This window comes from Eutrigla gurnardus (genome assembly GCF_963514095.1).
Source record: "Eutrigla gurnardus genome assembly, chromosome: 12".
NCBI lineage: Eukaryota > Metazoa > Chordata > Actinopteri > Perciformes > Triglidae > Eutrigla > Eutrigla gurnardus.
The window spans coordinates 10,045,605-10,067,434 of NC_139926.1; the positions used below are offsets into that span (position 1 = coordinate 10,045,605).

Below are 21,830 nucleotides of genomic sequence, written 5' to 3' on the forward strand. Positions count from 1 at the left end.
TTAGACAAGAACAAAAAGAATCCTGAGAGAGTGGTTTCTCGTGGCGTGGTATAGATTTCTTTTTAAAAACAGGCTTTCATAACTAGTTTTTCCTCGAAGGAACAGGGTTCGTGGAGTGCAAGCAGTTGATTGAGTTTTGTTCTTATAGCTCTGTATAACATTCCATATGTGAGTGTGTGGTGAAGCATGAGCAGTCGCTCAAGACAAGACACATTTATAGATATGATGCCTGTGCCAGGGTGCTGCCCTCAATCTGCTTTGAGATATTTATTTTACCCAAACTGCTGCAAAAGGTGGACTAAGCCACAACAACCACATACAGTAAAACCACATGTACGCACCGTGTATAGCCTGCTAATTAAACTACAAAATGCGAAGCTTTTTGATCTGTCAATATCCAGACTAACGTAGATACCGCAGGCATTCCGTTTTTTATATTGTCCCTGTTTGGTCGGAGGCACCGCTGGACGCATTTTTAAGGCGATGCGTTCGTGTGCTCATGCCGAAATGAACTGAATGACTGCATCGCAGTGCAGCTTCCTTTTTCTTTAACGCAGCTTGTTGAGCCGCTGAACCGGCGCCTCCAGATTACACGGCTTTGTCTCAGACGCCTATAAATACATCATGATCGATATCAAATCATACAGTGTGGAAATGCAGGTCCGTGTCCGATTCACAGGTAATCGCACAATGTAATTACATAAAATAATAAATGCTATAGAGAATGTGAAAGCAAGACTCTGCTTTTTTTCTTCTTCTTTTCATTTCAGTCTGAACATTCAAACAGAATCAGTTTTTTTTTTCTTTCGTCTCTCATTTTTCATCCCTAGAAACCGTCCCCTTACTGATTATTGCATCAATCTTATTGGCACAGTCGACGGAAAGTGGGTGTTGATAATCCTTTCAAACCTTCTCTGCCAGTAACAGTGAAAATAAATAAGAGGATGGAACTTACAGACTCTACAGCTATTTGAAGCATATTCATTGCACTCTATGGATTGGGAATTGGTGCAGCATCACCGTGTGACCAATGCAGCTGGAAATGGAAAGGCCTCCGCTGGCGCCACATTCATCACAATAGATTTTTTTCCCCTGCTCCCGAGAGACTGGGCAGATATTATTCCTCTAAATAGTCTTATATCAAGTGTCCATTAGATTCTCTTCTCATTCATTACAATCAAAACGCATTTGGTTCGATACACTAGCTCTGAAGGGGACAATGTAGAAGCTTCCTGTGGACTTGGACAATAAAAACAAATACAGACTGGCATTTTAACAACTTCTATCCACTAACGGTGGGAGATTTAGTGATGGATAGTACCACTGTTGATTTTTGAATAATTATAATGAATAATCAATGTCAATAAGTACTTACATTTTATTATAGGTTTGAATGAGGAAACACAAGACATCCCATGGAGGGAGTAGGGAACTGTTATGTATAGGCTATTTGAAGGTCTGATGCGTCACTGTCAATCACTACAAGCACAGATTAAGAAGAACATACACACAAGCTCTTTCTGTGATGAATATTCAGAGACTGTTTTGTTCTCACACCAAGAAATTCTGGCAAGACCTTTGCAGATTTGTCATTGATACTATCTTTAAACACTTTCCCTGTATCATGAGAAAATGTGCAGCTAGTTCTATTACAAACAAAACACAAAGCAAAGAAGACAGATATTTTTTGATATGATAACGATGTTGGCAATAGTTTTAGTCATAAATATAAATGTAGCAATAAAAAGGCTTATAATGTTGTTATCCTGAAGATGTCTCTCATTCGACTAGCAAAAAGGCTTTCAAGACACTTAATATCTGTATGTTTTATGATATTTTTGTGTGTGAAGTATTGCTGGCTCTTTTGTTGTTGTTCTATTTGTATACTAAACCCTATTCAATCTGTCTGATTTTGCTCAGTAAAATAAATAAATAAATTGTCAACTAATGTAAAATAACAAGAGGCATTGGGTTTCTTTTCCTTCTGTCCTCCCGAGTCACCAGCCACCACCGATTGTTGTGATATGGAATGTCACACGTCGTGACTTGTGCTGAAGTAGAATTCGTACTTCTGCAGACAGCAGCATCTGTCTGTGCATCTTCTCACAATGGAGCCAAATAACAAGACAAAAAAGCTTTGACCAAGATGAGTAGAAAGAAAGACCTGTGTCTTCATCTCATGTCTCTGCAGAGCTGCACTCATTCAGGGATCAGGGAGAGAGAGCTCTGAAATACTGTATTTACTCAATGTGACGAAACGAACACACAGACCTCGGGAGCAGCTCTCCCTGTTCAGCGTCAGCTCAGAAAATCCAGTCACCCTGATGGAGATTGATCTGGATTGATCTGAAACATTATCTTGTTGGTTTTTTACACAAAGTAAAGCCAGTAATCTGTCCAGAACCACAGAAAAACAACAACAGTGAAAGTCCTCTCCCCAAAATCAAAATGTATAGAAACACAGGAAATTGCGCGAACATAAAGCATTTTTTTTTAAACAACTGCGTTTCAGTTATTTCTAAAACTGGTTCTCTCTTTGTAGATTCAATGGTTTTCATGATGAATAATAATGATGATTTTTCTTTTTCTTATTCCAGTGTAACGTTTCTACTAGTAAATATGAAAAGAGTGCCACTGTTTATCTTAATGTTTTATTTAATTTTTAACGCTTGCGTGTTAAATGCTCACCTGGGAATATTATATATCTAGGACTTTTATTTTGAAAGGTAATAGAATGGTAACAAAAGGGAGTGTATCTGGTCTGCACTGCCTTTCTCAAGGTTGAAAGGAATAATACGTTTTCTGCCTTGGTTTTGATGGAGGCTTTGTGTTGTTTTATATATACAGGCGATAATTAACCCATTGGTTGAAGCTTAACTCGCTTTGTGAAAGCTCAGAAAAATCAAGCTTATTCCTGAATAACAATTATGCCAATTATGGCTGCGTACTATTCATGATCTGTGTTATAAGTATTTGTGACAAAAACAACTTTAATATATATATATATACATATTAAAGGAAATAAAATAATAAAAATAATATTTTGACATCACTTGAAAACACTACATGTGTAAAGGATTTGTGTGGGTTTACTTTTGAGGGTTAATTATTTTTGTTCAAATAAGGATACAATTTATCTAATTTATTGCAAAACTAAAATAAAATATGACAAAATAAAAATAAATCTAAAATATATATATTTTAAAATGCACAAATTATACCCATCTTCAGTCTGAATTTGTCTATCAGACATAATATGTAGAAACAGCTCACATTCATTCTCTGTGGGATCAGGATGATGAGGAGAGTAATCCTCGAGACATAATCACATATTCCTTCTGTATATACTGTCAGTCCTTCATCCCTCCACAATTCCTTCCAGTTGGTTTTGTCTCAGAAGAAAGAAATGTTTAAACATGAGGGAAAGTGCCTGCACTGTCACACAGCAGTGCTCTGCCTCATTTACCTTCTGATAAATTCATCAGGCCTTGAATATGTACAGTGGTAGGTGTTCCTTGAGTGCCTCCTTCAGATTCATTAGACGAGCGAATCTGCAGCTGCATGGTCTCCATCACACACACACACACACACACACACACACACACACACACACACACGCTCACTTCTGCCGTGATGGTGCCGAATGCCAGCGCTGCTCCAGCACGTTCCAGGTGGAAAATAATTAGCTGCAAAGTATCCGCTCGCTGAGCTAAGTTGGAGCATGACATTCAAAGTAAATATACGTGTGTGTGTGTGTGTGTGTGTGTGTGTGTTGCTTTGCTAAACCGGAAACTTTAGAGCTTATAAAAGATGGATGTGTTCTGCAGCGGTCTCCACCGGCGTAGCAATATTCCTCCCACAGATCTGTGGTGGAAAGCGTCATATCATCTGGTAATGAAAGCCTTCCAGCCAAGAGACTCATGCTTCCACATAGCAGAGAATGTTCCCTTAGAAGCCTCCCGTTGGCCCGTGACAAGGCCTTGGTAGACTCTATACACAGAGGTAATGTGGTGTAGCAGAGCAAATTAATTATGCCATACACAGCCTGGTCTCCCAAAAAAAGAAGAATGAAACGTATTTTGTCGAGGATTACGTTTGCTCTTGATGTATCATCAATTTGTATCATATGAGTCTGTGGAAGTCCATGCAGGGTGGAGGTCTGGGTGGTGGATGGATCAGAAAACACAACTATGTACTTTTCTTCTGCTTTGTTAATTAATCAACTGTTTCAAACAGTTCAAAAATGTGAACGCTAAGAAAAAAAGTTTCTCTGAAATTGTTACTCTGTTTCTCTCTGTCAATCACAAACATCTAGACCATCTATACCATGCACCAAGGCATTATCTGATTAATGTATCAACAAAAAATGATAAATTATTCAATATTACAATTTATTTTAGGAATAAAAATGCAAAACATTTGTTGGTTCCAGATTCTCCAATCCAAGGTTGTTGCTCTTCGATTATAGACAATGAAATCATCATCTTGGTCGCTTGGAAATTATGGTTGAATTTATATTTGACTCTTTTATTTTATATTGTATACAGACCAACTGATCTATCAATGCTCCTATTGCATTGCAACCTCCATTTTAGATGTGTTGTTTGTTGGCAGCAGAATTTAAAAAAAGCTAGCCTTTTGTTGTCAACCCTTCTCATTATCTCTGTCGGAATCATCGTCGCCAATCTTAATTAGATGTTCTATACATGGAGATGTTGGTAGCATGATGCCCAGTAATCAGACACCAGTGCCTGGGCTTCCTTTATTGACCAAATTAAAGAGCTTTTGTCCACCCACACTAGGTCACAGACGCTATGCGATTATTGTTATACAATAAATAGTGTGGCACATTCCAATAAAATACAACCCTCGATCCAGGCAGCGTTTTTAAGAGGAGTTTGAAAATGCAAATGACAGATATGAGGGCATAGAACCAATTATCTGTTGATCTCACCTCATATATGTTTATGCGTATGTAATTTATTTATTTTCTTCTCCATTTTGATCTACTAAAGCAAACTGTAACATCTGTTGTGTTGCCACCAGGGGTGGAGGCTTAGGGTACACACACACACATGCAACAGGCTAATCAATAAGGGAAATAATTTCTAGATGCAGCCCTCATAAAGATATGTGTAAAAATAATGAATCAAGTACTCACAATGCAACATTTGTCTTCTAATATCATTATTTTATAATAATTGATTATTTATTAAATTACTTTCCCAGCTCGCTCTGTCAGCCCCACATGCCACATCTTCTATATTAAAGCAGTTTCCAAGCGGTGAATGTGGTTAAACGAGCAGCAGCCTAATGTGACAGTTTGGACGTAGCCTCGACAGCGACGACACATTCACAGCTCACGTGCCTTCCAACCCAGCAGAACCCAAAGAGGGCTCTCAAGTATACCAATACCAACCCTCCGAACCAACTGGCAACACAGCGAAGACAGAGGGCCCTAGTTTCGTAGACCAGGCGCAGTCAGCTTTCAGCGCACCTGCGCCGTGCTGACGGGGTGTGTCCGCCTGGACTTTGCAAGTTTCGTGCACCGCGCAGGCTCGCGCAGGCACACCTCCCGTCTCGCCCACCGGCGCAAGTGGGAAAGAGGGAGGAGAAGAAGGCGTGAGTGGGAGACGAGGAGGAGACTAGGCGTGGACTGGGATTAATACAGCCGATTCAGATCTTCACCAATCAAATGAGCTCCTCTCCTCTCCTTTAATACGTTAGGGGAGGTTCAGTGCAAGTTCCGTCACATGACAACCCGATGACAGAAGCAGCGCCGCCGCTCCCACCACACGCATCACGCGCTGTGCGCGCATATCATAATAATAACAATGCCCATATTATAAAAAACAGGAGAGAGAGAGGGAGATGTTTTGGTCCGAGAGGCTGAGTTTCCGTTACGCGTGCCATCCGCCTTTGATCTGACGTCAGATGTGACGGGATAATCTATATAGATATAAATTGACATGTTGATTCAATTAGTTGCATTAAATAGTGTTTGTTGTGATTATTTATTGCATTTAAATGTGTCTGGAACTGTGGAAACCTGCCTGTGAGGTCAGCCAAACTTCCACTCCGCCAGCTGTGATTCGCATTAATGGATGGACTTTATTTACGACTTGCGCCTTGCGCCGAAAGTAGACCAGGTCGGAGCTGGCGAGCTTTCAGCGCAGTCTCGGCGAGGCTTTTTGCCACGAAACTTCCGCTACGCCAAGCTGAATCTGTGACGCCTCCCCCTGCTGCGCCGCCACACCCATCTTGGCGCAGGCGATCCACCAAACTGCCAAACTGACGGTGCGCAAGGCTGCGCGGGTCGAAACTTGCACTGCGCCGGCTGCGCCACCCTGCGCCGCCCTGCGCCGCCCTGCGCTGCGCCACGAAACTAGGGCCCAGAGAGGTCAAAAAAACGAATGGACCTGTAATCCCTCGGACTACTTGTTAAGGACAAATGTTTTCAAATGTATCCATTATTATAGTACTTTGGCTTTTGTCCTGTTCATTACAGGGCGTTAAAAACATTTTTTGCTCACTTACAATCAGAGACCCCTGCAATGGGCATCTTAGTTGTAAATTCAAAACCACTCGAGCTGAAGTGGTCAACGCTGCTGGTAAATGCATTTTCAACGCAAAGTGTATTTTACAAGAAAGCACTCAAGCCCTCAGCGTTCTCACTTTTACTGCATCAAATTGCTGTTGAGAACCTTGTGGTTTGCCAGACGCATTTCCACCAGTAAAATTGTATTGTATTATTAAAAAACACAGCATCCGTGCATGGCTCCTCGGTTGCCGTTTGTCACTGAGCCATTACTGTAAAGGTCATAGTAATACTGTATGAATTAACTCCTGCTGAAAAATGGCAGATCGACCCATTTTGTATTGAGTGACGCCTCTTTGTAAAAGCCAAAGAAAGTACAGACGGACTCCCGGCAGGAAGTGGCCGCCGCCTAAAGGGCCACACAGACCAGCCATGACGCAACCCCCCCCCGTCCTTTTGTCTCCTGCTGGTAAATATGAGAGCGGCTGTTTGACCTCCAGGAGCATCTCACCATTTCATCTCAGCGCAGCATGTCAGACCTGATCACCGCACACATTTGAGAACCACAGAACTGCCATAAATGAGTAATGCAGCTGTCAGTTTAGCTCCGTCGCTCACCTAAACACAAACGGCTCAAACCCCGACACCAGCCTGGTGTCACACTTCGCCCTCGGAGAGCAAAGATAAACCCAGAGATCAAATGATGTCACGCCAGCTGGTGTGTCCATTTACTGCCGGAATGACTTTTTTTAAACATTTTTAACATGACAAGAAAGGGCATGTGGGGTCGAATGTGCCGCTAGGAAGCTCTGTTGTTTTTGTTTTTTTTATTTGCACAACACAGAAATGTGCGGAATTAGAGCTATACAGATGATTTTGTTATTCTTGTAGAGTAAAATTATCAACTTTGTTAAAAGGCTGCAGAGGGAAAGGTCAGGGAGGCATTAAAATAAAACTGTTTGTCCCGTTGGGTGCACACAAGAATGAGCTCACCAAGAAGCATTGAAATGGGAACATATTATAATTTTAAATTAGGTTATAAACATTGTGTGCACTGCTGACATTTTGGCTTGAAAGTGGAGCTGGTGAAAAAAAATGGAAGGTTCAACCTCTGGGGACCATACATGACCTTAAATTTTACTCTGCAAATGTTGAAAATCGACCCCATTATTATTTCACGTACAAGTAGACATATGATCAATGAGTTTCCACAAGAAACCTTGTGTGTAATCCCTGAGAAAAAAAAGAGCTGAGCTGGTCAGGATTTTTGTAGTGACTCGTCCCATCCACCGCATGTCTTTATGAAAACAAATATAAAATTGTTTTGCAAATATATTGCATTTGCAAAGTACAACAAATATAACAATAGCAAAATAATAATATTAATAATCATAGTAATATAAAATGTGTGAATATCCCGACCTGGCCTGGTAATGAAGCCCACTGTGGCATTCAGGTTCACCACTGACAGGAGGAGCTCTTATATCACCGTTACACGTCTTGTGTCTGTCCTTGTGTTGGCGCTTTGTCTTCTAATCACCCTTTTTTTTTTGTCCACTGTTTTCTTTTAAATGCCGCGGCAACACATTTGCACTGCCATGTGATGAGAATAACAGGTTTACTGTCGGTAGTACATGCACGTGTCGATGTTATTTTGTGAACCCCCCCCTCATGTTTTATGAACGTCTTGTCTGTAAAATCGACAATAAAAGTGCACTCGGATGCCGGTTTACCAGATCCACCTGGCTACTGTAAAACGCATGCACTCCGAGGAAACAGCAACAGCACAGTAGATCACAGAGGGCAGGCTGGATAGCAGGAACTAGCTCTGCTCATTGTTCCCACTGCAACATGGCTCCAAGACGCACACAGAAAACAGGTTGTATAGACATATAACTGTCATTTTTCCTGACTTGACTCTGCTCTGGGATAATTGACAAATCCATCATTTTTTAGAACATAACCTGTTTTGCAAGTGACTTGGGTAAAAAAAAAACAAATGACGGATTGTTCCAGCCTCCAAGTATTCTAGCACATTAGGAAACCACTCAAGCAATTAAATGCAGGGCCAGAAGTGTGCAGCAGCACATTTCAAATGGGTGGGGAGGGAAAGCAGTGTTTAGAGGGAGTCTCAACAGCAGCAGTACAGCTGTGGCCAGTCAGCACTTTCTGTCCTCCCAACACACACACACACACACACACACACACACACACACACACACACACACACACACACCAGCAAAACACGTATACAGCTTGACAGTGGGGGGGGGGGGTGCATAACAGCTTTACGACCAGGTGAACCTCTGCAGAGTGAGCTCGGTGAATGAAACGACGTGAACCTGTTTGCTTGACCTTCATCCGTTCTGCTCGACACAAACACAGGCAACTAGTTCTCTCTCTCTCTCTCTCTCTCTCTCTCTCTCTCCCCCTCTGTTTGTGTCCGTCTCTGTCAATCTCTCTCAAAGTGCGCTTTCAAAGTAAACCACCGAGCGGGCGGACGGCGGCGCGCCTACGTCGGGGTCCAGTCACGATGCCCGAGGACAAAAGCGTCCAAACTTCAGCCTCGCAGTCTCCTCTCTCGCGCCACCAGCGCGCGGACCGGAGGAGGAGAGCGCGCGGCTCCGCACAGGTGAGCTTAGGTGAAATACTCACGGTGAGTGGCGGCGGACGCTCCGCCGAAGACGCTCAGGGTGTAAAGGGTAACCATACGCAGCGGAAAAACCATCTTCCCAGCCGTGGTGCGGTTATTATCCGTGTGACCGCAGAGAGAAACGGGTTCGGGGAGAGAAACAGAGCTCCTCGCTCCTCCAGCACGGAGGGATAGAAGGAGTCTGGTGTGGGAGAGAGGAGAGCAAACCGCTCCGACGACGACCTCACTGTGAGGCACAGCCCGCCTCTCTCTCTCTCTCTCCCCCTCTCTCTCTGTCTCTCTCTCTCTCTCTCTCTCTCCCCTCCCTCTTCCTGCCTGCCCCTCTCCCTCTCTCTGTTTCAGTCTATATTGGCAGAAAGAGTGTTGTGATGCCCAGACATTGCTATGAAAATGCACCACAAGGGGAAAGCTGTGTGTGCGTGTTTGTGTGTGTGTGTGCGTGTTTGTGTGTGTGCGTGTGTGTGTCAGCTAACTTTAACTGTAATATATATATATAAGTATGGTATATGGAGTAACGTGAGACACTGAACTGGTTGCTTTCTGTGGTGGGCAGCCAATCATTGTGAACCTTTGTCTTGGTTTTCCACCTTGGCATTTTGTGGAAAGATCAGTCTTTTTTGTGTCAAATTATTATTTTGTTGGCATTAGAATAATTAAGTGCAGGGCTGACAAACAATATGGCATAAGGTGCATAATATGTGCATAAACAAGTGGAGGATTCTACAGCCATAGCGGCTTTTATGGGGGGCAGGGGAGAGGACACATTCACCAAGGGGCCCCATTAAGCAGCCTATAATATCACACTCGACTTGTTACCAGCCACGACAGCAACGCTGGTATTGTTTTCACCTTGTGTGTGTGTGTGTGTGTGTGTGTGTGTGTGTGTGTGTGTGTGTGTGTCATCACGGTTAAATGTGGTCCTAGGGACACCGCCTGTAGCAGAGGAGGTTTTGACTGCTCTGCCAGGTGTTTATGTGCCAGTGGACAGATCGTGTCAATGCGACAGTGTCGCAGCCGTACATAATGCAGTCACAAAGCTTTACAGTAGTTGGTTGAGTTATGTGGCCATTGGCTCCCCCTGCTTTAAGCATTTACAGGTGTGAAGGCAAGATGAAAATGAAGGTTGAGTTTGAAGATAAGGGTAGTCCGAGTAAGGGAACCAGAGGTTAGGGCTGCAGCAATTACTTCACCATATTGGGAGGTTCACCGATATAGTGCAGTACACAGGTTTTTGCACACAAACCAACAAACCATTCTAATAGCCCAGGTCTCTGCACAGAGCATACGTTTTATTAAGTGCATCACGCCACCGTAACATTCTTGTCCTGACCAATCAAATCAATCCAGAACACTGACCCTGAGGAGAAGCAGTTTACCAGTCTAACCAAGGAGAAGGTAAAAGGAGACGCGATACTCCCATACCGATACATGGAGAAGGTCCACTTGCCTGGTGGCGTGATGACCATTTATACTTCTATCTAAATTAGCCAGAAAGTAAATTGGGCTACTAGTGTTTCTGTAATCCTGGGTACAGACAGACATCACTTTCTACTTCAAGGTAGAAAATAATATCATGCAGTATGTTCATCATGCTCATCATGATCTTGGTTTTTGTTTGGTTTATTTCCTGTCATTTTGTCATTTGTCTCATTGACCTTATTTTGTAGTTTTTGTATCTGGAGTTTTGTTTCTTTGATTTCCTGTTTTATTTAGTTACTTCCTGTTCCTAGTGCTAACCTCTTGTGTTTTTGTGGATTGCCTGCTTTGATTTTTGGACTCTTCCCTTTTTGTTGCCCCTTTTTTTCATTAAATTATTGTTTCAGTTACTTCCTTGACTGTGTCTGCATGTGGGTCCTATCCTTATCCCACTACACCTGACAGGGCTTCTACACTGTCATCCATCCAATACCCCTTAAAAGGGCCCCTGACTTCTTCCTGCTGCTCTTCTAGTTAACATTTATATTAATTTTCCAAGCACCTTGTGAAATGATTTTTCAAAAATTTACCATTTATTTAGTTTGACACAAGTGAACCAGTTAAATAAGCAAACACATTTGAGGTAGATCTGTGTCCCATTGGAATTAGCGTCATTTTGGCGGTATTTGGCAGAAGTGTTGGACTGATTGACATCAATATCCCTGGAGCCTCTAGTGCAGATTAAGCTAGACCGGAACAAAGAGACAACAGTTACAGTAGTTTGCGCATTACTGCACTATAAACACCATGCAATTTCACATACACAAACTGTTGCAACAAATAATAAACATGGAATAAAACCTTTATAGAGATTTAGTTGAACTATAAATTTGGTGCTATGGTAATTGTGAGAGTCAAAGAAGAACTGAGAGGAACAAGAGGAAGCAGATCTCAAAGGAGCTCATTACAGATTTATGTGTTGTTCTGCTGGTTCACCATGTGGATGTTTTCTATATAGCATGGTCAGTTTTATTCCCCCAAGTAAACACTCAATTTCCTTTTGGTCTGATGGATATCATATTCTCTGTATTTCAGTAGTATTCTGCTGAGGAACCTGATTTTTCTCTGGGTTGCCAAGGTTTTCTGTGACAACCGGACTCAACGTCTAATTTGGGGACACTTGTGTTGTCACTGACTTTTTTGTAGTCTGGTGCTCGTGTCCCATGCCAACGAAAACAACTTGTTATGTCACATTTATTGTTTTCAGTGACGTGATTCATTTGTCATGTGAGTCATTCGTTTTGTCATGTCTGCCATTAGTCACATGACTCTGAGAGAATCGTTAGCCTGGTGAGTGGCATGGTTGTCTGGTCATGTGAGTCAGTGAAGTTGACATGAAACGTGCATCTCGGCTTTGTGAAACCAGAGAGGATGTGAAATGCATTGAGGAGGCGACTGTGTGACGTATCAAGCCAAGTTGCTGTGCATCATATACAACATGTTGATGATACGATGGCAGCCTCGTGCCAGCGACTACCGGCTTTCTATCTTTGGATCAAGCTTGTTAAATCCCCGGGTGGCGGATCGCGGCTGTAGCACGTCTTCAAAACAACACCGTCTGTGTTCCGGCGTCCCGGCTCGCTTCTTTCACAAAGAGGTCATCTCACCTCGTTTCCCCTCTTTTGTGGCTCTGTGACGACCTCCGTTGCCGACTCAGAGGCGGAACGATTCTGACTCCCCTTTCCGTCTCAGCACCTGTTAGAATAATGATGGTGCAGAAAAAAGGAGTGATACTCCCACAATAAAAAAGCTGCGGTAAAAGGGGCTTATGTTAGTTGATCCAACCGTAATGCAGCGGATGGTTTTATAAAAAAACACGCTCACAAGCTAAATAAGCGTCGCGTCAGATGCCAAGGAACACCAAGCTGCAGTATTTGACACCTTGGCAGTGAGAAGAGGTTGCTCAGACATTACTCCTTTACATATTAGTTGTTGGCTGATATAGTAAAGCATTGAATTTTGAATTTAGCACCTTAAAGTACAGCATTGAGCTTTTGTATAAGGTACACAATGTAATATTTTGAATGTTATAAAAAGAACAAACAAATCATGTCTATATAAGTCATTATTCAACATTACTTAAGTACATCCATGTTAATTCACTAAAATGTTAGAAAAAACATGTTCTTGAAGATGAATCTATAGAAAGAATATACATAACATGATGAATTAAAACTGGTTCTGACTCTTTCTATGAGGAGATCCACAAAAGAGATAAAAACAAACAAACAAACAAAAAACAAGCAAGGACTAGGCATATTTTGAAGAAGTTCAGCTTCAGCGTGTGTTGTTGTACTGGTTTTCCCTCAGGCTCTGACACATATTGCTGCTTCCCAAACAGTGTCAGTTTATTCCCCAAGTAAATGTGGAATTTTGTTTTCGTCCGAGAATGTGTCAAATGCGTGGCGTTTCCTGGTATACAACTACATCATTATGCTGCATAGCATGCAGTAATGAAGCATAAACAAGTCATTGCAAACATATCCTAAAAAAAACAATTTTATAAGATGATTAACATTTGTGTGTAATGTTGAGGACCATACGAAAGGCATCAAGTAGTAATCAAAGAGAGGAGAATCCTCTGTATTTCCTTTCAGCACCACAGTTGTGGACAGCTCCCTCTCTTATGTTCATAGATCCATTAATAAATTGAATAAGCAAACACGTGGCCGTAGCTGTTTTCCATTTTTCTTCATTTTAAGGGGTCTTATTTTCCATTAATTCCTGGAAAGGAGATATGGAAATTGATTGGGAGGTTCCTAGAAGACACTACAAAACTCATTAGTTATTATTAGTGACTTGTTATTACTTATTTTAATTACTTCGAGTCCCAATGTTTTGTTGAGATTTTGTGAAGTTACAATTGTGACATGTTGACATATTTTACTTAGTTTACCCACTGATTTCAAGTCCAATCAATTTAAGTGGTTGTGTTGCCTAAATCTAAACTCAAATTGTTTGTGTGGAGGCGCCACACAAACATTTTTAAGACATTAGATGCCACTGCCTTCTAAGAGATTGTGGTCCTTTAATGTATTTCTGTGAGATCACATTGAATAAATGGCTTTCTACGAGCAAACCAGTACAACATATCTGGAGAATAATGTTTCAGATACATTCCTCTGGAAATCAACAACTTTAATAATAATAATGATGATTTCATTTTGAGATACATTGAAATGAAACAAAAACACAACAAAACTATTCAGTTTAGTTTAGTTTAAAATCAGGTTTTGGTTTCACATGGGACACGAAAAGCGGTCTCCTGTGTGCTGTGTGTGTGTGGGTGTGTGTGTGTGTGTGTATGTGAATCAGCTAACTTTAACTGTAATATAACAACTATGGTATGGACCAAACCATCCAACCCGACCTTATCCCGACTCAGACTTGCAAAGTCTATGATTGATATATCAAATACAAGCGTAATCCATGTGAAGATAATATGTTTCCCTTAAAAAAGTAATCAACAATGCAATTTCCTTGAATGGAAACATAATCTTTAGAACACCAAGCTGCTTTGCAACAGCTCTATAAGCTGTAACCACAACTCTGACATATTACTACGTGTCATGCTATTAGTTTTTGTGTCCACCTGATGAATGGAAGTCCATTATTCACTCTCCATGTAGCTCTGTCCGGGCTCTAAAGCAGCTAAAGGTTCCACCGTTCAGTAGCTAGGTGCTAACTTTGTGTGCTCTTTGGTGCTGGACAAGGTTTTGGAGCTTTTTTACTGAAAAAAAATTGGTTGCATGTGGATAAAACTGTTGCTGATGAGATAAATGGGCCAAAACAGTTAAGCTGTGAGCCATTAAAGCAATACAATGACTTCAAAGATGCTAGACCCAACCAAACCAAAACCAAAAATGTTGAAAACTAAGATGAAAACACTGACAACTCCCAGACTGAACAACGCTGTCTTAGCGACCTAAAACATATCCTCATTTATCATCTATTTTCATCTAAATGGACCATAATTTACTAAATGAACATCATGCTGTGTTAAAGAAGACTTGAAATTGAGGTTGAGACCAGCCACATGTTTACAATGTTTACTGAGATAATAAATCAAGTGAATCTTGATTTGAGAATCATTTTTATAGAGTTTTAAACAATCAAATTATCAACCAGAGGAGTCGCCCCCTGATGGCCACTAGAAAGAATGGTTAAAGGCACGTTTTTTCAGCAACGTTCGCTGCCGCCTACTGAATTTGGGCAAAAATATTTGTAGCAGCTTTAAATAAAGGATCTGAAGATGTCTTCCAGTACCCACAGCATATTGCTGCAGCTTTTCCTTCGCCCATATACCTTTTTGTTGAACACAGTTGTATTTTCTTGCAGTATCTTTATTACTCCAATTAGGATCAGGTTAAATTAAGGTAGCAGTGTTTCTACTGACAAGTAAGTAAACAGAAAGTTCAGAAAGTTCCCCTGCATTTATGAACATGCAACAAGTCTGTTATAGTGCTGCTGAAACTGTGAGCTCTTGTTACCATGACAGTTATTAAAGTTAGGTGAAACTAATATTATTAACTCTTCTAGTGATTTCAAGAGGTGACCTCTGAAGGTTCTTTAATGAACGCTTTAAAGTGACACTATATGTAACTTTTGAAAAAATGAATAAAATGTTTCTTCTCTTACAAACAATAAATTGGAAGTAAGTAGTAGAACTTTTCCATTTCAAATGCAAACTATGACACTCCACTGCATGCTCATTACATGCATAATGGAGTTTTTTTTTTAAATCAAGGTCATTTTCCACTTGTTACATGCATAGTGTCTTTTCCAAATAAACTTCCAATAGAGATTTGATTAGATTTTTTATTTACTTTAGCAACAATTACTCTGATGTTTAAGTGAATGAGTTTGCTATGTAAAATGTTCTAAATCTGTCTAGTATCACTCTTAAAACTACTTCAGTGCTCTGAGCGTCTAATAATGACGTGGATGGGTCTATACAATGGAATGAGTGAGATGGGTTTCATTGCTACGGCTTTACTTGGTCTGGTATGACTAGGCGGCTTGTGTTGACTGTAAGCAAGTCCTAGATAGATAGTGTTTGTGACATTGAGTCAGTTTGGCTCTTCACTTCTTATGCTACTATAAAACTACATTTTAGTATCTCCATTTTAGCATAGCGTTATCTTGTTGCTGTGACCTTCGGAAGTTAATTTCCCTCTTGCTTTTCTTTTGAAATGCCCACTGAGATAAACTAATTGTATTACCAGTTTGATTGATTGATGCTAAATTAAATAGTTTTATAGCTTCAACAACAAGTATTTTGGGAGCATCACTATATTGGTTTTAAATATTTATATAGGGGACCAGACAGTCCCACCCATGAACTCGGCAGGTGAAATTCATCACAACCGGGAGGTGAAATTGTAACTTCTGCCTGTTTTCTGGTTAGTTTGACGCCGACCTCGAAGAGGAACACGCTTCCATCAAGCGCATTATCAAGGGAACTGCTCAGGCCTAAATATGAGAGTTCTTTGCATCCAAAAACTCCTGCTCATCCATCATGTGTAAGAGTGAACCTTTCAGCTGTGGCTGTGCTTCCCAAATTAAATTCTCCACAGTGGCTGCATCAGAGGACGATTCACTCAGTAGTTTTGTGCCAGATAGAGGATCCTGACAAAGCTGCAATCAGATAGGTGTCACAGATTCAGGTGATATGTGAGCTCCAAAAAGGGAAGCGTACACTTTGCTCCCCGAGATAGCCTCAGCAACACGATTTCACTGCTGCCAAGTGGACAAAAGCCCTGCCACTCCAGCACCAAAATAGTAATTAGACTCGGCTTGAATGGCTCTAATGTTTTTTTATGCTTTATCTGGGCTTTTGCGGCCACATAATGCAAACAGAGTTCTCATATTCAAATTGCCTACAGCTGTAGTCATTGAAACAAATGTTCCTAAATGTTCCCCTCCTCTGCATTGAGCTCCAGAGAGTCATGAAAGGATCAAAGGAGCATGTCGCTGCAAGGAGCTCAACGCGGACAATGCAAACGGAAATGGCCAACTGACATTGTCAGCCACTTTATTTTAATTGCATGGATTATGGAGCTCGTTTCCAAAGCTAATGTTTCTTGTTTCATTGCCTTTCACGTTCTTCCATGCTTTATTGCTCTCTCTCATAGCTTTTCTTTCCACTGAAAAGCCAATTAAGTCCCTTCATGCTTCCATTTGAATCGCATGGCTTTTTTCGGTCACCCAAAGAAAAATGCCCCACATGGGAAATGTGGAAGAGGTCATTATTGTTGACTGGAATCCGCTGGCTGGAGGTTAGCCGAACAATCTCTCTTTGCCACACAAAAACCTGGATGAAATTTGAGTCCTTTCAAGCTGGTGTTTCCTGGTTTCGGCATTGACAAAAGTGCCCCCGTCGCTCATTGTAACCTGACAAAACTCCTTGATTTTATTCTCCACTGGAGACAATATCTTCCAGGGACCGCAGAAAATAGCCTCTGGAAGTGTTTGAAAAGCAAATGAAGTCAAAACTGACTCACAAAAGCAACTTCAGAGAAAACCTAACTAATCAAAAAATCACATGCAGAGACAAAGGATGCAAAACAATATGCATGGTGAACAAAAGGAAGTACAAGACAAAAGACAGCATGTTGAAAATGATTAACGGAGCCTATCACTAAGAACACAGCATCACATATTGAACTGTGTGGGTTTCATTGAAATAATTTTTTTCCAAACCATACAATCACAGTTTGAAATTGTACGAAAAACATGGTTAACAAACTCTATCTATCTATCTATCTATCTATCTATCTATCTATCTATCTATCTATCTATCTATCTATCTTTATTGAATTTGATGTTTTCATTTCTACACGTGTTTGTGAATATTCATCTGTGAACACACATTGGACTGTCTCTTGATGTCTATGAAGGAAAGAAGAAAAATCATGATAGCTAAAATAAATCAAATTTGTATATTTCAGAAGCAAATATGGATACAGTAGAACTACTACTTCAAACAAGATGCAAAGATCAGAGAAAAGGAAAAATTAGAATAATATGTTTGTTCATCCCAATCCTTTTAATGATGTCGCATCTCCTCAGCCCCTCACAGCCTCCTGAGGGACTTCCTGACCACCAGGTCGGGATCTGATGCTAAAAATAATAACAATATTATATATATATATATATATATATATATATATATATATATATATATATATATAATAAATATGCAAGGGCTGTACTAAATTAAGAAACAATCAGTCCGTACTGTGGTTTGAATGTACTTTCTTGGGAACTGGCTGAAATAAAGGCTTTAGTTTATGACTCCTGTTTGTGATATGAAATGAACCTTCAAATGTTAGCCCACACTGGCCTGTAGGCTCTGGTCATTCATTTCACACTCAGGTGCACATGATTTCCACCTTTAATTCCTGCAATGCTGCCATAGTCAGCTATATCCCTCCGTGTCACATTGTGCACAAAACAATATGCTGTTCCTGTTCTTGGCAGGAGAATCATATTTGGCCAGGGATTTGAGATGACTGAGTGTAGACTTTTCATAACTTTTAATTTCAGATTAGATAATCTAAAACTGCTGCATTTGTGCTTCTCATTTATTTCCTTCACCCTTCATGACTTCCTCTTCCTCCTTTTGTACTACAAAGAAAGTTCGGTTCGGTTATTTGCAAGCGATCAGATTGGATGTGTGTGTCCAGCCATCACTATACTATCTGGATGGGTTGCCGTGGTAATGACGCAGGCGCCAGTAACCAAGTAGCGACGCTGGAGATTCAGCTCTCTCACAGGGAAGCTTTCGCCCCTCAAAACAATGCTTTCGCCAAGATGCGGTGCAGAACTCCTCCATCACACCAAACAAACTCGGCAACGGATGAGGCAGATACATATTGCGTGGGCAGAAGCAGCAGAGTGAGAGCAGAGTGGAAGTGCCAGCAGACTATTCTTTTCAGCGTCTGTGTGTCGTTGTCCTCCACAGCGCTCTGCTAGCAGCAGCATAGATGCTGCGTGTCCAGACCAATATGCATCTGTAGAAATACCATTGTTGTTTGGATCCGATTTGCTGGACTTTCTAAAAATCAATCTGGCTATGCAATATATATATATATATATATATTGAATTTTGTGTAAGAAAGCCTGCAAACAGGTCGGACGTTAGGTGTCGTTGTGTTACCTTGGGATTTTTTTAATGCAACAAAAACAACTTTATAACCTCAACCTTAGTTTTGATGCCTAACAAATTGTTTCAAAATTAATCGCGTACCATTTTGCAATTTATGCAAGTGCCATATAAGGATATGTGAAGTGTCTTCATGAAGCTTTGTTTTTGGTGAAAATACTTTCAGCCTATCCTGCGGTTTGCAGAAACAAACAATAGCAACATAGTTTATGGGTTTCATTTCACTGTAAGAACGGGCACTTACGTCACACTTCCATCTAACAATTTAACAACCGCAGTGTAGTCACAAAGAAGCTAATTAAATGGATCCACAGTGCACCTCGCTCTCATTTTGATGGAACCGATATTCAGCCCACATGTAAGTACTTCTACACCTCCCATTGTCACTCTCCAATTCATTTCTTCACAGGGTTTTCAACTGTCTAATTATTACTGCAAACCCCTGCAATTGTCCTTAGCCCGCAACTTACATTTTTGTTCGGCTTTCGCTGAAAACAGAAGGACTTGATACATGCTACGATGCGACTACGGGTAAATCTGGCTAATAAAAAAAATAAAAAAATAAAATATGTCATTCATTTTCCAGTTCTTTGACCTGGAATTGTAACCGTTTCAGATCTATGCATCAGTTCCACATCTCATGAGCAGCACTGAATGGCTCTAACAGACTGTGAGATAAGATCAGTTATTTTGCAGACTAAAATCTGAATAAAAGCGTTCATGCTCGAACAAATACCTGCTGTAAGTTCTTCATTTTTGGCAGGGGAAAGAAAAACCTCGATGCTCAGACAAAAATGGAAGTTATTCATCATCCTTATAGACATCATAATATAAGTTAATATTGCCTCATAGTGACTGCTAGGTGCAGCTGTTTCAAACTGACTGAAACAATCAACAACACTATTGGTAAAATATTACCTGTCTAATAATGGACTTTGAGTTTTCCTGACAAATGCTGTAGTAATGGTGAAAACAGCAAACATTTTATTATTTTAAACTTAAATCACAAAAGGAGTTGCATATTCAAGTATTTCACACTTATTTTTAAGCGCATGAATAGTTCTACGAAAAAACAAGGAAAATCATCAACTATTATTTTTCTTTAAGTTCTGCTACAGCTTGTGATATTTCAGTTGACTGCTGTTGATTTACTGTGAACAGCTGTTTCCTGAAAGCACATTTACTCACATGATTACAGTCTTAACTTCATTTTGACATTCTGGAAGTTCTGCCAATTCCAAAAACTAAAGTAATGCTAACATGAATAGCTGTTGAGTGATGAAACAACACAGGAAACCACAACGATAAAATACAAAATATAACAGATGATAAAATCATCCTTAGCGTGACTAATTTAACACGATCTTCATCAAGCTGCACAAACATAGATGATAGATGGTTGTAACCTATCACATGATAATCATGAGCTCCCAAGAAAAACGGCATCAACCGTTACAGCAAAATGCCCAGAAATGGACCATCAGCCTGGAACCCGCTGATTCTACAATAGCCCACAACAGACAAACCAAACACTGGGTATAGAGAGGGGCCTTGACTATTTTATGTTAACTGAAGGCCACCGTAGTTCTCCGACACACTTGGAAAGGGAGGGGTGAGCTGAGGGCTATTCAGTTGGTTGCAATCTGCAGCCTCTCCACTAGATGCCACTAAATCTTAGACACTGCTCCTTGAAGAAACGTCACTTCTGTAGCTATTACAGTTTCTTCCTGATTGCTAAGACAAATTTTTCAATACTTTTAACAAGTTTCCAAAAGTCTTAAGACAAAATAGAGCAACACAAAGAAAGTAAGAAAAATGCCTGCAAGAGGGAGAGGAAGACGAGTACTGGGACAAGGAAGAAGAAGATGAGTACCAGAACAAGGAAGAGCAAGACGAGTACCAGGACAAGGAAGACGAGTACCAGGACAAGGGAGACGAAGATGAGTACCAGGACAGAAAGAGAAAGACAAGTACCAGGACAAGGAAGAAGAAGACGAGTACCATGTTATCTTGCAGTAATGTCCTCTTGCACATCAGCCTTTACTGCAGCAGTTCTGTCTCTGCCTTTTTTTTCATAAACTGTATGTTCTATAACGCTAATCTGAGATGGTTCATTCCTTTTTTGTATTGAATTTCTGCAGAAAAAGAAACAACATGCAAGCATTAACTAAACCCAACAAAACACAAATGTAGAGTCTTCAAAAGAAACACAATCTTTGCCCTATACAATATACTGTGTATTGTTAAAGGGTAGACCTGACACACATACAATAATGCAGTGTCTGTAATTCCATCTGATGTTCATGTTTTTACGACATTGTGCTATGATCGACTAAATGTTCCTTTTGGAAGAGAACATGTGTTAGTGTTTGGTAGACATAATATTGTCTTAGTGTATTATTGTATTTTTAAATGAATTTTGGATTTTAGTTTACAATGTGTGATTATGAGCATGAAATTAACTGTTTTGGCAATTGTGTGTGTGTTAGGAGAATTGTTAATAGTATGGAAAAATCAAAAAATTGAATTGAAACAAACATTTTCCTAAATCCTTTCCAAGTAGTGTTGTTGACCAGAGTGTTTTCCCACTTAAACCTGCCATGTTTGCATCTAAACCTAACCATAGCATTGCCAGCTCATCAAACATATTTTTCGGTTTTGGAAGGCAAGACAAATTATGTTGTCTGCCAGTTGGAGTACCGTATCAGAAAAACCATATCATTCTGGAAGGTAATTACAAATGATGTATATTGTCATTTAATTTGGGGAAATTGTTGCTCAAGTTCCATTTGATCACTCAACATCACTCCTTGAAGTCACTGAATCACTCTCCAGCCAGGTGTTATTATTTCATTATTAACACAACTAAAAATCAGGTGGAGGAGGTGATTCTAAATAATAATAATGGCACTGGTACAGAATGTTACAAGGTGTTTGTCTTATTTTTTACCACACATTCAAAGGCAGATGGTAAATCTACATGTTGTTTTTTATCC

The 21,830-nt window shown here is 40.4% G+C and overlaps 1 protein-coding gene across 1 annotated transcript in view; it reads right to left on the bottom strand.

The window, feature by feature from the left end:
* cntnap5a (contactin associated protein family member 5a) overlaps positions 1-9,336 on the bottom strand; it is a 100,139-nt gene extending 90,803 nt beyond the window's left edge. The window contains exon 1 of the mRNA XM_084022448.1: positions 9,194-9,336. Coding sequence (XP_083878574.1) covers positions 9,194-9,266 — 73 coding nt within the window. The 5' untranslated portion in view covers positions 9,267-9,336. The remainder of the gene's footprint in view (positions 1-9,193) is intronic.
* Positions 9,337-21,830: the final 12,494 nt, after the last annotated feature.